This window comes from Schistocerca gregaria, chromosome 9, assembly GCF_023897955.1.
Source record: "Schistocerca gregaria isolate iqSchGreg1 chromosome 9, iqSchGreg1.2, whole genome shotgun sequence".
NCBI lineage: Eukaryota > Metazoa > Arthropoda > Insecta > Orthoptera > Acrididae > Schistocerca > Schistocerca gregaria.
Window position 1 is genome coordinate 158,851,624 of NC_064928.1, and position 15,917 is coordinate 158,867,540.

The window sequence follows — 15,917 nt, forward strand, 5'->3', positions numbered from 1 at the left end:
TAGCCATCAATTCAATTCTCTGTATATGGAGAGTTTTTTGTGCCATCAATATAATTTAGTTCTTACGGCTTGACATATCACGAAATTGGCCAAGACATACAAAAAATGGCAATTTTTTAATCCCGCCTGGAAAAATTTCTGCGCACACCCTAAATAACACGACATTCCGAGAACCGAGTGACAAATTCCTTGCGGTATGTTCCTGTTACCCATATTAACCTGAGATTAAGCGAGCATGAAAGTACGAACACTGCTGTCAAATTTTGTTACGGCGTCTACTGTGTGCAAGCGTTCTTATACTGGAACACAATTTTCAGCTCTATGAATGATTCCGGCTTTGAGAATTATCCAAAGAACTATATTCCACTATAGTGTGATGGCATATGTCGCAATAGTGCAATAAATGACCGTAAAACCGGATCTGAGAGACCGTTCTACCAAAATGCACTAGAAATAACTCGAGTTATGAATTACACAAAATGACACTTTGAGGAATAGTGTACAGCGACAATGCTACGCATTTTCACTCATTTCCATACACGAAACAGTAAGGACATCCGAAGAGGACAAATGGGAGAATTCTCGGACAATCTAACTTTTCCGCAACCATTTTCCACTAGCTTCGTTTCGTTCTTTTTTTCACCAGATGTCTTTTTTGCAGGTTATGTTGGCTATGCTGCAAAAGTATGTTACTTCTGCTTTCGAAGTACAAACGAGTTTCGTTGAAAGCATTGTTGGATAACGCAACAGGTTATTACATTCTTGTCGGTCAATAATTGATAAAGGAAAGTTTTATTAAAATGACTTGATAACTTTGACCCTGAAATGTGTGTTGGTCTCAGTAATGGAAAAGAAATGACTGGCCGCAGGTGTGAATGCTCGACGTTTCTATATACATATATTTTTGTGTCGTGTTTTTGTTCAGTTTTTGTGAAGATGACAGTTTTACTAATGCAGCTAAGACGAAGAATCTTTATACTTATATTACAAGACATAACCTGTATAGTTGTATTGCTCTCGAAAATGAGTGGAAAACGCAACAAATGTATCTTATTCCATAGCATAAGAAACATACCTTTACATTTTAAGGAACTTTAAGTTAGCGAAAACGCGTCATAGTCTGATGGATGCCTTGTTGTTTCCAGATAACTCAAAGTTTGAGGCTGCAAACGAACGCGCTATGTACAATGGCATCGCCTGTAAAAAGAGTAAGTTACTCCATGTTCAAATAACGGTGGAGGATATAGTCTAATGTGTGATTGCACTGCAACACTTCAGTAATATCTGTTAAATTTTGCGTATCTTCTAACTAAAGAACAGATATTTGTTGTAAATCATAACAACTACCATGATCTGTGTAATTGTCTTTCCATTGCTTTATAATCTGAGCAGTTAAGTTTGTGTAAGCCCCTTTCATATTTAGTTTTAATCGTTGTTTTCATCTTGTAAGATACAAGAGTTGTTAAAAATTTAGTTAGTGAGAACCTATCAATTGTCGTTGGTGTCCACACTGATGAGCTCTAGAAAAATTCCCTTGTCCCTTTGAAATCTGAACTTAGAGCCTATGTACTCCCACGTACTGGACATACTATCGTTATTAGCCCTACAAGCTGAGTGGGGTTGTAATCATGTTACTTTCAGTGGAATGAATTGAAGTTTGTTGTAATAAATAGATACTGTTATGTCACATTTCTGGGAGCTGTATGCTCATTTTGATATGTGTAGTTCGAACTTGATTGTGCATCATTCTGTAGCTCTGCAAAGACTGCAGATATCCACCTTGATGATTCATCCAGTCAGTGACATGACAACTTTCTTAGCTCTGTTCTAAGTGCCGTTTCACTTTATGTCAGATAATGGTACATTGTTTCAAAGTAAAGAGTTCAGTGTGAATGTCAGAAAGAGAAAGCGACCTGGAATTGTATGGGAAAGGGTCACACTGAATAATAACACTGATGTTACAGCATGTTGTTGTGTTGTTTTTTCTGTCATTCCTCCCAGAAGTTTATGATGAATGTTCTGAACATAATTAATAATGAACCAAAATTATGCACTTTAAAACTGATCATGACTTGTTAGTATTAAGGTTTTTATTTTCCACAATGAAATTAAATTATAAACATTATAAATTATCTTGCATCAGTGCATTGGGTGCTAGAATGTTTATTTATATAATGTTAAGGTATCAACTGTCATTTGACAGAAGTAATGGCATGGAGTTTCTCACCATATCATCTTAAGGTCCTCACTTTTTCTTTTGTAGAAAGTACTTGCAGCTCAGAATCAGCGTAAAGGCTTTCGAGTAACCTGTGCATAAAATATAAAAGGACACAAAACAAAAACAGGTCGACAGCCATATTGTCATGGAATTATAACTTTTAAAAACCTGACACACACACACACACACACACACACACACACACACACACACACACACACACACACACACACACTCTCTCTCTCTCTCTCTCTCTCTCTCTCTCTCTCTCTCTCTCTCTCTCTCTCTCTCGCTCTCTCTCTCTCTCTCTCTTTCTGTTGTTAGTAATTTGTCAGAAAGCATGAAAAGTTCAGAAACTATTAAAAGTAGAGTTAAAAACAAGCTTGAAGAATTTCTCGGTGTCTGCCTCCATTTACAACTTGCATAGCAGGATTGATTGGTGTTCTAATATAAATACGTTGACATGTGTGGGACCACTGGCGGACATGGCGGGTTACAGATCCACCACTAGTGGATTCGCGACAGTCAACAAGTTAATAACAAAATAATGTAAGGTGAAATCCATATAATGTTCAGTTGCCACATAGCTTAGGGTTAGCTGCATTATCGGTAACACTACACTGATGACATGTGGATTCTAGACTGCTATACATCTTGCATTCTGACACCATTTGAGAGGCTTGTGTTTATTGCTTTCAATGCTAAACTTGTGAGGCAGCTTCTCATTTGGAATTGACTGAGTGGACCCCTTTGGAGAACTCCCCAACTTGGAAACACCCGTTATGGTCGGAGATTAGACTCGAGAACTTCCCATTAGTAGATACTGGTGATAACTAGTAGATCACCGAGGCAGTAGACAGTGTCAGTAAACGGTAGGCATAAATCATGCTGGAATTTCAGTAAAACTGAAAACTCGTGCATCTGGTTATACACATTTGTGTAATGGTTAAATTGCATAAAATAAATAATTGACGCTTTAATTGGTACATGTAAATGATACCATCATCACATTTGGCATTAAATTACTTATTAGTATAGAGTTGGAGAGAGAGTTATGTTTGCAACATGTGACTCACTAACATTCCCAATTTTAATGATCACTTTCAGCTCATGATGCAGAAAATTGGGATGCATGTAAACTTGTCATTTGTTTGAATTACTTTTCTTGTTACTGTGCATACTTGTTCCTCTTAAATGGAAGTACCAGCAGTGCAGAGAGATCTCATTCCAAACATCTACAGCTATCGTGTACAAAAAACACAGAGAAGGGTATGGTGACATTTTGTTCCATTCATATATGGAGCAGGAAAGAGTAATTACATAAAAGCCTCAGTGCATGCTGTAATTAGTCTCTGACTTGTAGCAAGTAATACCATGTGACTATTATATTCATTCTTCTATGATCCTACATCACTTAATTACACAGTTTTGGTCACGTGTTGTGACACATAATAGTCCGTTCACTGCTGTGAGCCTTGTTGAGAGAGTTTAAGAAAAGTGATTGGTGTATTTGTATGTAGTAAACCAAATGCTGTGTTATTGCACATTGTTCATTGTCATTGTTTTGTCTGAGAGGAAAGCAATGACTGTATTTTCACTGAAATTTCTCCTTCTATCCCTATATTAGATAGAAAGGAAACTTTACTGCAAGAGTAAGCTAACTTCTGTTATTGAAGAGTAAATGAGTTTTGTTGATAGCACATTTGGTTAGTTATTACATGCTTGCTCATCAATATTTGGTAGACGAACCTGATGAATCATTTTATTTGTTCGCTTTTTTGCTTTTCATGTACTCTGTTGGCCAAAAGTCCCCAGGCATTTAACATATTTTTATGTTAAGCTGTGTATTCAAGGGCATTTAAGTGTAGGTAGATTACATCAATATTGAGAACATTTAAACTTTCAGACTGAGTAAACATAGAGAACTGAGTGAGTTTGTACTTAGGCTTGAATACAGATTTCAACTAATTTGGGAAATCAGTTACAGATATCTTACAGGAATTGTATGTTACTAAGTCAACGTTAGAGATGATATAGTTTCCTGGATTGCCAAGGTAGGCTCATGAAGTTGACCAGCAGGGTCTGCTAAAACTGTAAAATACAGTATGTGAAGCAATAGCCAGAAATGCTTGTCATCTTTTTCACAGGACTTCTATTGTCAGTAAGGAACAGAGAAAGAATGATCACCAGACAGGCATTTACATTATCTAAAGCAGGTACATTTCCTCATGATGCTTTCCTCTGTGGAATGGTGATTTATACACATCAGCCATTTGACTATCTCTGCTGGATAAATTTCTTTTCTACACTTTTCCGTGCATTACAATCTTTTTAAGTATTCACATACATCTTGTTACAGCATTGTTTTTTTAATGCCGTCTACCTACCTTCCATTAGATCGTGGTCTCTTGTCTTTTCTTATCTCAGCACACTTGGCTTGCATTTGGAGGGATGACAGTTCAAATCTGTGTCCAGCCATCCAGCTTTAGGTTTTCTATGATTTTACTAAATGACATCAAGGCAAATGGTGGGATGGTTCCTTTGAAAGGGTATGGCTGATTTCCTTCCCTACCCTTGCCACTCTCCGACCTTATTCTCTGTCTCTAATGATCATGATGTCAATGTGATGTTAAACCCAATCTTCCTTTCCTTTCGTTTTCTTATCTCTTGTGATCCATCCATTTCCACTGTGCAACTCTCACTTGCACGCACACAGCAATGGAGCCCCTCCATGCCTTCACTTGTGTGGTGACCATCATAAAAAGTTGTTCTATCACCTCCACGACGGGATTAGTTTTCTATCGGGTTCAATGGATGCAGGTCTCTGTCCGTGGACCTGGTTCTGTATGTGCTTTAATGTGGTACTGTCAAGGAGGTGGTTGTCAAGAAGATTTTGGAAGGTAGTGGTTTTGGGTACGATATTCTGCTTGCGCTTAACCGTGATATCAGGTGGTGAAGTAATGACTGATCAGGAGCTAAGACTTCCTATTAGTCAATCATGCTTGCCTTATTATTTCCGTACATTTGCCCATATCTTCTGATTGAACTCAATTTCTCAAAGTTTTACAGTTGCTGCTGGAAGTTAAGAGTATAAATCCAACATCCAATTCTCAAAATACAGTGCTTCTCATAAACATTGTATCATGTAGTATACTTTTTTACGTTACCCGTGCATTGCATAGTTCCTTCATTATTCAGGATATCATGAGTGCACTGGTGAAGTCTAAGTTCTTAAATGGTCTGACTTATTTAACAGATTTCAACTGTGTAAGTATATAATAAGTTTTCTTTTATCCACATGTTGCCTCCTTCGCATTTTCACAGCCAGTGCTTCTCCATGGCTTGCACCATATCTCCAAGGGAGGGCCCATCAACACCCAACCAGCATGTACCGCGAACATGATAATGATGTTTATTATTGGCCCAGCATACAGGTACACTACGTTCATCCATTTCATAATACATATACATAAATGAAGAAACATGCATCCAAAGAGTAGCTTACAGCTGATTCATTACAAAAATAAACTTTTTCTGGTGGCGATATTGATTACGAAAATAACTTTTTCTGTTGGCGATCATCATTTGTCAGTTTTGAAAAATGTTAGTGGATCATTCCATCCCAAATGATCACATTTTTCAAATGTTTCCCACTCTTCCATTTCTGATTTTGTTTAAATTTATCATAGGTTCACATATTCATTTGAGCTCATAATACCCAATATGTTGGAAACTGCGGCCCTATGTTCGAGAAGCTCTTTGACAAAGGTGTGGTGAAAGCAAGCAAATTCCAGAGTTTGAACCTTACACTCTGCAAACCAGTGTGAAATGCATAGCAGAGGGTACACCTTAGTGTATCGGTTATCATGGTTTCTTCACGTTCCATTCATGCATTGAACATGGGAAGAATGATTGTCTCAGTGTCTCTGTGTATGCTGTAATTATTCTAATATTATCCACACGATCCCTGTGTGAGCAATATGTAGGGGGTTGTTGCATATTCCTAGAGCAATCATTTAAAGCAGATTCTTGAAACAGTGTTAAGAAACTTTCTCCGAATAGTTTACATCTATCTTCAAGAGACTGCCAATTCAGTTTCTTCAGTATCTCTGTGACACTCTCCCATGGATTAAACAAACATGTGTCCATTATTGCTGCCCTTCTTTGCATACGTTCAACATTCCCTGCTAGTCCTCCCTGGTACGAGTCCCACACACTTGAGCAATATTCTCGAACCAGTCACACAAGTGATTTGTAAGCAATATTCTTTGTAGACTGATTGCACTTCCCCAGTCTTCTACCAGTAAACTGAAGTCTACCACCTACTTTACCCATGACTGAATCTGTGTGATCATTCCATTTCATATCCCTACAAAGTGTCAACGCCAGGTATTTTTTTGAGTTGATTCCAACAGTGACTCATTGGTATTATAGTCATACAATATTAATTTTTTTTCATTTTGTAAAAGTGCAAAATTTTACATTTCCAAATATTTAGAGCAAGTTGCCGATCTCTTGCACCTTGTTGAAATCTTATCAAGATCTGGCTCAATACTTATGCAGCCTCTTTGAGATAGTACTTCATTGTAGACAACTGCATCATCTGAAAAAAAGCCTGGTTTTACTATTAATATTGTCTGCAGGGTCGTTAATGTAGAACATGAACAGCAACAGACTAACCTGGGGCACACCTGAAGTTACTTCTACATCTGACTATGGCTCTCCATCCAAGATAACATGCTATGTCCTCTCTACGAAAAAGGCCTCAATGAACTCACAAATTCTGGCTCAAGTTTAAAAGAATAGTTGACAATGCACTGGATAGATATGTACTCAGTAGAACAGTTCACATTGGGAGGAACCTCCATGTTATAAAGTCACTGTAGAGAAACTTCTAAAGAAACAGAGATTACTTCATAATAGGTATAAAACAAAGCATAGGGGTACAGATAGAGTGATGCTGAATGAAACGCATTTGGCCATCAACACAGCAACACACGATGCCTTCAATGACTACTGTAGAAAATATTATCACATGATATTTCACCGAACCAAAAGAAATTCTGGTAATACATGAAGGCTGTTAGTGGCACCACAGTTAATGGCACCCTCTGTGATCGTACTTTTGACAATAAGTGTAGGTGTGGTACTGAGTCAAATGCTTTTTGGAAATCAAGAAATACTGCATCTACCTGGTTGCCCTGATCCAAAGCTTGCAGTATGTCATGAGGAAAGTGCGAATTGAATTTCACATGGCCACTGGCATGGAGAAGGGAAGTCTGTTCTACATACCTCATTATGTTATGCTCAGAATATGTTCTAAGTTTCTACAAAAAATTGATGTCAAGGATATTGGATGATAGTTTTGTGAATCACTTCTACTGCTCTTCTTGTAGGTGGGTTTGACTTGTGCCTTTGTCGAAGAACTGGGCACAGTTTTTTGTTGAGTGAACTACAACAGATTATAGTTAGAAGAGGGGCTAAGTCAGCTGAAAATTCAGTATAGAATCTGACAGGGATTCCATTGGGCACTGGAGCTGTGTTCAATTTTAATGTTTTCAGCTATTTCTTAACACCACTAACACTAATACTTATTTCATCCATCTTTTCAGTGGTATGAGGTTTAAACTGTGACAACTCTTGTGGGTTTCCTCTGTAAATGAACGTTTGAAAATGGAGTTGAGCATTTCAGCTTTTGCTGTGCTACCCTCAATTTCAGTTCCTGTCTCATTTTCTAGGGACCTAAAGTAACTGTGGTGCCACTAACAGCCTTTATGTATGACCAGAATTTCTTTTGGTTCTGTGAAATATCATGATAATATTTTCTACAGTAGTCATTGAAGGCATTATGCATTGCTGTCGTGGTGGCCAAATGCGTTTCTTACAGCATTGCTCTATCTGTACCCCTATGCTTTGTTTATGATGTAATATCTGTTTCTTTAGAAGTTTCTCTACAGTGACTTTATACCAGGGAAGTTCCTCCCATTATGAACTGTTCTATTGGGTACATATCTACCCAGTGCATTGTCAACTATTGTTTTAAATTTGATCCAGAATTGCTCTACATGCTCCTCCCTTGTGCTGAAAGTTTCAAATTCCTCATTGAGATGCGACGCTAGTGATATTTTATCTAATTTGCGGAACATATGTATCTCTTTGCTTATTTTAATTGTCCTTTGTGCTGTGCCAGTCATTGTCGCTACAACCATGTCATGGTCATTTTGATGTGGACATCCTCAAAGAAGTCAGGTCTATTTGTTGCCATTAGAGGCAGTATATTTCTATCATGAGTGGGCTTCTCTGTCCTAGTTAGTTTTCAGAGTTTCACAGGATGTCTTATTTCGACCCACCACTAACAAAACTGTAATGTTCCCATTTAATTGTTGGATGATTAAAATATTAACTGATGATTACAGATGATTGGGGAACTTACAGACAAGTGAACTGAGATTTTCTCTAAAGTTTTCAGCTACATCAGGAGATGAGGCTTGTTGGTGATAAAAGGATCCAATTATCATTTTATACTGAACTTGGCCCATTTATTGTGATTTTAAATTCAATGCCCTGTTTGTGATTGAGTATAATCAAAAATAATTGACTAAGCAGGAAGATATGCCAATAGAATCGCATCCCAGGCATTGTCAACAAGTGTGCCAAGTTGTAGTTCCTTTGAATTTTTTCTTCCTGAGATATCTGACTCCAAAGAGGATCAAAAAATCTGTGAATTTTTCTCTGCAGGTTTTTTGAGTCCCAAGGTCATCACTAGAGAGGTCAGTTTGATTATAAAATGGTGTAGAAAGTTATGTGGATTTTGTTTGCATTTAGGTGTGTTTGACTTTTCTGTCAAAGCCAGGTGATAAACTAAGCGCAGCTGGCGGTGCAAGTCAGATTTTCTGTGATAAGACGACTACACCATATTGCATCGTCTGCATGCCCAGTTTAAGCTCCTCGTAGACGTTTACCAATCCCTAAAGAAAAGTGTTCTTGGCCTTTTAGGCTTCCGCCTGTGGTTACGATTGTAGTTCCCCAGATTGAAGATGAAGGGGTGGTTCGAATGTCTCAACTTTCTATCCAGTTATGTCGTGAGTTTCTCAAATACCTCCACAAAGGTCTCAAAGTGGAATCCATTGTGCACTTCAGTGTTGTATGTATATTATGCAGTCTCTCATATTATTTGTAGGACCTTGTTCTGTATGGCCTGCAGGCCACACAGATGTATTAGGGCTGTGTGTGTCATCATCGGTCTAATGAGAGTGATGTTACATGGACTCTTTACATCCAGGTCATTCCATACAAAGTGATCCAGGAAAAAAATAATTGGTTGCTCGACCATGTCAGAAAAATTTCATATTTGTTGGGTGAATTCCCTAATGTTTAGTGGGCTCAAAAACATTAAAAAATTTTTTATTGTTTTTAATTTATAAACTGACCATTTTTGTTTCAGCCTGCAATTAGTTTTTTTGCATTTACAAGCATGTGTGGTTTTTTTAAATTATTCAATAATAGGTTGCCCCAGACCTTACAAATAAGAAGTATTTAGTTCAGTACACACTGGACTATAAATTAAAACCATGATCACCTAACTGCATTTATTCCTTAATATATTTTGATGGCTCAAAGTTATTTGTTACAAATTAAAAAACTCATTTTTGAACAGTATTTTTCCAAACAAGGGGTAATTCCTCAGCCTTAAAATTTTTTTTTGTGCTTTGCTCTACGCAGTATAGTTGCTTTTGTAGAGTATCAATGGTGAGAAGCTTACACTTTTTTCCATCTTTGCATCTTTTTTTGGGGGGGGGGGGGGGTGCAGATAAAAATCTGAAAATTGCACACTTAATAGACCTTTACGTTATCAAACTTCAGTATAAAGTAAAACTTCGAGATTCGATGGGACTAATGAAAAAAAGTATATCAATTATATACTTTAAACACATGAAAAAATACATGAAACTAAAGTAATGAATGATTATTTATTGAAACAGTCCTCTGCAGGCTTGCGGATAGCACCTGCAACTCTGTAACAAGATGGTACAAGTCTGTGCATTGTCTTTCCCCTTCAGCAACATCTGTTAACAATGAGCTCTTGAAGTGTGCAGTTTAACAGTGGAGTCTCAGTGTTCTACAGGTGTTCCTATTAATAAAGCCTGCCATAAAAGTGTGTATGGAGTGTTTCCTTAAGACATTGCTTTATTTAAAGATTACAGTGAAGAAGAAAGAGTGTTTTATTTACGAGTTAGCTCAGAGGTTAACTCAACTTTCAAGTACAGTGAATTTAAATACTTAAAGAAATTTCAAAACCTTTTTAGCCTGTCTTGCTTGGACCCTTTCAAGAAACATAAAAAGCCTATAACAGAAGTTCTGAGAGAAATAACATTTTGTCATTATTTTGAAAATAAAAGCCTTTTTATCAATAAAATAACAGAAAGTCATTGTATCCAACATGTTATTCAAAGATATTTGTCAGTAACGAAGGAGGGGGTGGTGATAGTTTAGATAAAGAATTTTGTGACTCAAGAGAAACTATGAAAAAAGTAGGTTTACCTTGTGAAATCCTAGGTGCATCACCCACCAGTAAAACAAGAAAACTAAGTGAAGAAAAAAGTACTTTCGCATTGATTGCAAAAATTGAAAAAGTGGCAACTGTTGTCAAAAGAAAGTTGCATGAAACCAGATGGAAGTTCTAAAAATTCTCTGAGCGAATATAATGATTTGATAGAAAAGCTAAAAACGAAATGTCATATTTCAAACAAAGAGAACAAAGTTAATATTACCAGTTTACTACCAAATTCTTGGAGTTGAGCAAAAGTTAGTGACATTTAATAAGTTAGAACATTGCTCAAATTAACAGTGCAGTTAGTAAGTAAAACTGCAGGGAGTTTCACCAGTGTTACAAAAGAAAACTGCATCTAATGTCATAGATGCAATCAGGATTGAAAAAGTTATTAGGTTTTATGAAGATGACAATAACAGCCATTTGATGCCTGGCAAAAAAAAGATTGTGTTTCTGTGGAAGAAAATGGTACTAAGAAGCAGAGATAAAAAAGATAAATATTGTGAAATTTAAATGAACTGTTCACTGAGAATTCAAAAAAGAAAATTGTGACATTAAAGTTGAAAGGTCGAAATTTTGTGAGTTGATACTGACATAGTGTATTGTTGCTGGGGTATCTAGCACCCATAATGTTTATGTTTGTTTGTATCACCAGAATATAAAGTTGGTGAAAATATTGGACCTATCTTAGAGTTGACTACAAAGACCTTTTGGAAGTTTTGGTTTGCAATATTGACAGTTATAGTTGTATGATCATGGGGAAATGTCAAGATTGTCCAGACAAACAGGCTTTACTTGACATATTTGTAGAATCAGAAGAAGACAGTTTGATGCCTGACAGTATAGAATAAAAGCAATGGGTTACACATGGCAGAACGGAAATTGTGACAATTACAAAACGACAAGAAGAGTTTTTTTGAAGTGTTGGTACCTAACCCTGAAAATCTGAAAATGCGTTATTTTACTGTCAAAGCTCAGGGTAAATTTCTGCTAAAAGCTAAAAGCAAACTTTGGCAGTTGATGAATGCTTAGTTCTTGCCAACTTTTTCGAAAACTATTCCTTTGTTGTTCAAGATGTTAGAATAGTTAGGAAGTATGTGATAATGGAGGGTTTTTGCATTTTTTGACATGTCCTATATTACATGCACATTCACTGTACGCCATGTAACCGTATGGGATCAAATAAAATTCAATTATAATTCAAGATCAAGTACAAGGGCACCATGGGGTAAACAAACAGGCCACAGCTCATCCATTTGTGTTCTAATATAAAGATCAAGGTAACCTAAAGATCCACAGTTTTTGTTTCATAGGAGACTACATTGACCACAATGTGACAGCAGTGCATGCTTTTCAGTTGCAGTTAAGAAACTACATAAAACAGCACCACTCTTGTATAAACAAACAGATCTACTTCTGCAATGGTGCTGCGAGCAAATATACAAACAAAATTTTTTTTTAACTTCTCCTCTCACAAAGAAGACTGTCGACTTCATGCAGAATGGCACTTTTTTGCATCATGCCATGGGAAGAATGTGTGTTGATGGTGTCTGGTACAAAAAAGTTAGCTGTCATAAAAGCTAGTCTCCAGAAGACCTATGAGAACCAGATCTTGGCACTTCAAGAAATGTTTAAATTTTGTAAAGAACTTGTAAAAGGGATTGCCAATGTTTTTGTAAAATGTGAGGAAATACAAGAACTCACTGCCATTGTCTTGTAAGAAAGATCCGACACTTGTCAGAAGATTTAAGGTACCCTGTCTTTTCATTGTTTTATACACTATGCAATCAAAAGTATCCGGACACCTGGCTGAAAATGACTTAAAAGTTCGTGGCACCCTCCATCGGTAATTCTGGAATTCACAGTGGTGTTGGCCGCCCCTTAGCCTTGATGACAGCTTCCACTCTTGCAGGCATATGTTCAGTTAGGTTCTGGGAGATTTCTTGGGGAATGGCGGCCCATTCTTCACGGAGGAAAGGTATCGATGTTGGTCGGTTAGGCCTGGCATGAAGTTGGCAGTCAAAAACATCCCAAAGGTGTTCTATAGGATTCAGGTCAGGACTCTGTGCACGCAGTCCATTACAGGGATGTTATTCTTGTGTAACCACCCCGTCATAGGCCATGCATTATGAACAGGTGCTCGATCGTGTTGAAAGTTGTAATCGCCATCCCCAAATTACTCTTCAACAGTGGGAAGCAAGAAGCTGCTTAAAACATCAGTGTAGGCCTGTGCTGTGATAGTGCCATTCAAAACAACAATATTACTGTTGGCACTACACATCCTGGTAGGTGATGTTCACTGGGCATTTGCCATACCCACACCCTGCCATCAGATCACCACATTGTGTACTATGATTCGCCAGTCCACACAACGCTTTTCCACTGTTCAGTCGTCCAATGTTTACGCTTCTTACATCAAGTGAGGCGTCATTTGGCATTTGCTGGTGTGATGTATGGCTTATGAGCTGCCCACTACCATGAAATCGAAATTTTCTCACCTCCTACCTAACTGTCATAGTACTTGCAGTGGATCCTGATGCAGTTTGGAATTCCTGTGTGATGGTGTGCATAGATGTCTGTCTGTTACACGTTACGACCCTCTTCGACTGTCGGCAGTCTGTGTCAGTCAACAGACGAGGTCAGCCTGTACACTTTTGTGCTGTACATGCCCCTTCACATTTCCACTTCACTATCATCTCAGAAGCAGTGGACCTAGGAGTGTTTAGGAATGTGGAAATCTTGCATACAGATGTATGACACAAGTGACACCCAATCACCTGACCACATTTGAAGTCCGTGAGTTCCGCAGAGCGCCCCCTTGCGCTCTCTCATGTTGTCTAATGATTACTGAGGCCGCTGATATGGAGTACCTGGCAGTAGGTGGCAGCACAGTGCACCTGATATGAAAAATATATGTTTTGGTGGTTGTCTGGATACTTATGACCACATAGTGTACCTCAGTCACATATCTTGCTCATGTGTAAGTTCATGTCAGCATCCCCTTATAGTGAACTTCATCGATGTGGAAAACTTGTACCACTGACACTTGAAAATAAGGACATAGTGGCTTATATTTATGGTGGACAGTGGCGGAGTGCTGAAGTTGATAATATTGATTGTAAAACCAAGACGTGCTTGTTACATTTTACCACCCACAAGAACTGAAGACCTAGTTCAAAAAATTTGAAAAGGATCAAGTGTGGATGCAGGTTAAAAATGTACTGAAGAAGCTGTCTCCCCTAGAATTTACAGCTGCAACTGGGTAAACTTTTAATGTAATGCCCAAACTGAGTGAAGGAATTTCTCTGTTGTTCAGTGAACAATGTAGTAAAAACAAGTAAGGTGAGAACAAGATATTGTAATGAATTCTCTCTCTCTCTCTCTCTCTCTCTCTCTCTCTCTCTCTCTATCTCTCTCTCTCTCCCCTTCTTCTTCTTCTTCTCCTTTTTTTAAGTGAGCATAGATATGTTTAAATTATGTAACTGATACACTTTATCCATTACTCCTAGTATTGCAGATGCTAAAAAACTTTTTGATTCATATTTGTAACTTTTTTATAACTTCCCATTGAATCTCGAGAGTTGAAATTTATACTGAAGTTTGATATCAAAAAGGCATGTTAAGTGTGTAATTTTCAGATATTTCTGTGGCTTGATTCTAAAAGGGCCAATGTCAAGAATCTTTGTTTTAAGTTATAAGCGTCTTAATATTTTCTGTATTAAAAACAAAGATTCCAAGCCTTACCAAGCGGGAAAGCGCCGGTAGATAGGCACAAAAAATAAAACACACAAACACACACACACAGAATTTCTAGCTTTCACAACCGACGGTTGCTTCTTCAGGAAAGAGGGAAGGAGAGGGAAAGACGAAAGGATGTGGGTTTTAAGGGAGAGGGTAAGGAGTCATTCCAATCCCGGGAGCGGAAAGACTTCCCTTAGGGGGAAAAAAGGATAGGTGTACACTCACACACACAAACACACACATATCCATCCGCACATACACAGACACAAGCAGACATTTGTAAAGGCAAAGAGTTTGGCCAGAAATGTCAGTCGAGGCGGAAGTACAGAGGCCCCAGACTTACCAAGCGGAAAAGTGCCGGTAGATAGGCACAATAAATAAAACACACAAACACACACATAGAATTTCTAGCTTTCGCAACTGACGGTTGCTTCTTCAGGAAAGAGAGAAGGAGAGGGAAAGACGAAAGGATGTGGTTTTCTGTCATTTTCTGACAGCTTTTGACAGTATATTTTGGGCTGTTTGTTACTTTCATTATAGTAAATCATCTTAACTAATGCTTATTTTGAAATAATAAATTTCTAAAACTTTAAGCCTCAAAATAAAAGGACTTAAGACATTGACCTTTTTTAAAATCAAGAACTCTCTTAAATTATTTGAAATTGGCCATTTGGTTATCAGGGTCAGGTACACTGAATAACCAGAAATAGGTAATTTTAGGATAAATATGTCCTTGTACTCATTGATTAAATCACTTTATTCATTCCTCTAGAATTTAATAACTGATAGCACTCAGTGTCTGGTTCGACTGGACACTAAGATGGACGATTCAGAATACACTACCAACAGAGCACATACAAGGCTTGAACAATTCTACCCAATGCTTAACCAGCAGAATACACAAACATGAGGATGGGTCAATCCACTCCAAGTGGACCAGCACTGGTTGCCTGACCATCTCACAAAAAAATTATATTCGTTGCGTGAATTCCCTCATGTTTGGTAGACTCAAAAATATTTTTATTGGTTAACATTTAGAAACAGCCACAAGCACTTTTTTGCATTTACAGTCATCTGCGGTTTTTAAATTATTCAGTAATGAGTTGCTCCAGACCTTTCAGACAAGAAGCACTTAGTTAAGCACACAATGGACTATAAATTAAAACCATGATCACCTAACTGATTGTATTCCTTAATATATTTTTAATAGTTCAAAGTTATTGGTTCCAAAGGTATTTTTCCAAAGTTACTTTTTAGAGTATCAATGGCGAGAAGCTTGCACTTACAAAATACATTATTAAAAAACAGATTTTTTTGAATTTTTTTCATTCTTTGGTTTGCAATATCTTTGTTAGGGGACCAGATAAATCTGTGGCTTGGTTCTAAAAGGGCCAATGTCAATATTTG

At 37.5% G+C, this 15,917-nt stretch overlaps 1 protein-coding gene across 3 annotated transcripts in view; it reads left to right on the forward strand.

The window, feature by feature from the left end:
• The first annotated feature begins 479 nt into the window (after window positions 1-479).
• Window positions 480-15,917, forward strand: part of LOC126292131 (zinc finger protein 668-like) — a 66,204-nt gene continuing 50,766 nt past the window's right edge. For 2 of the 3 annotated variants that reach the window (XM_049985964.1, XM_049985966.1), the window contains exons 1-2: window positions 480-869; window positions 1,146-1,208. Coding sequence is in view for 1 of the 3 variants with exons in the window: in XM_049985966.1 (XP_049841923.1) it covers window positions 1,188-1,208 (21 nt within the window). In the remaining 2 variants the exon portion in view is untranslated. The remainder of the gene's footprint in view (window positions 870-1,145; window positions 1,209-15,917) is intronic. The other variant, XM_049985965.1, reaches the window with a different exon arrangement.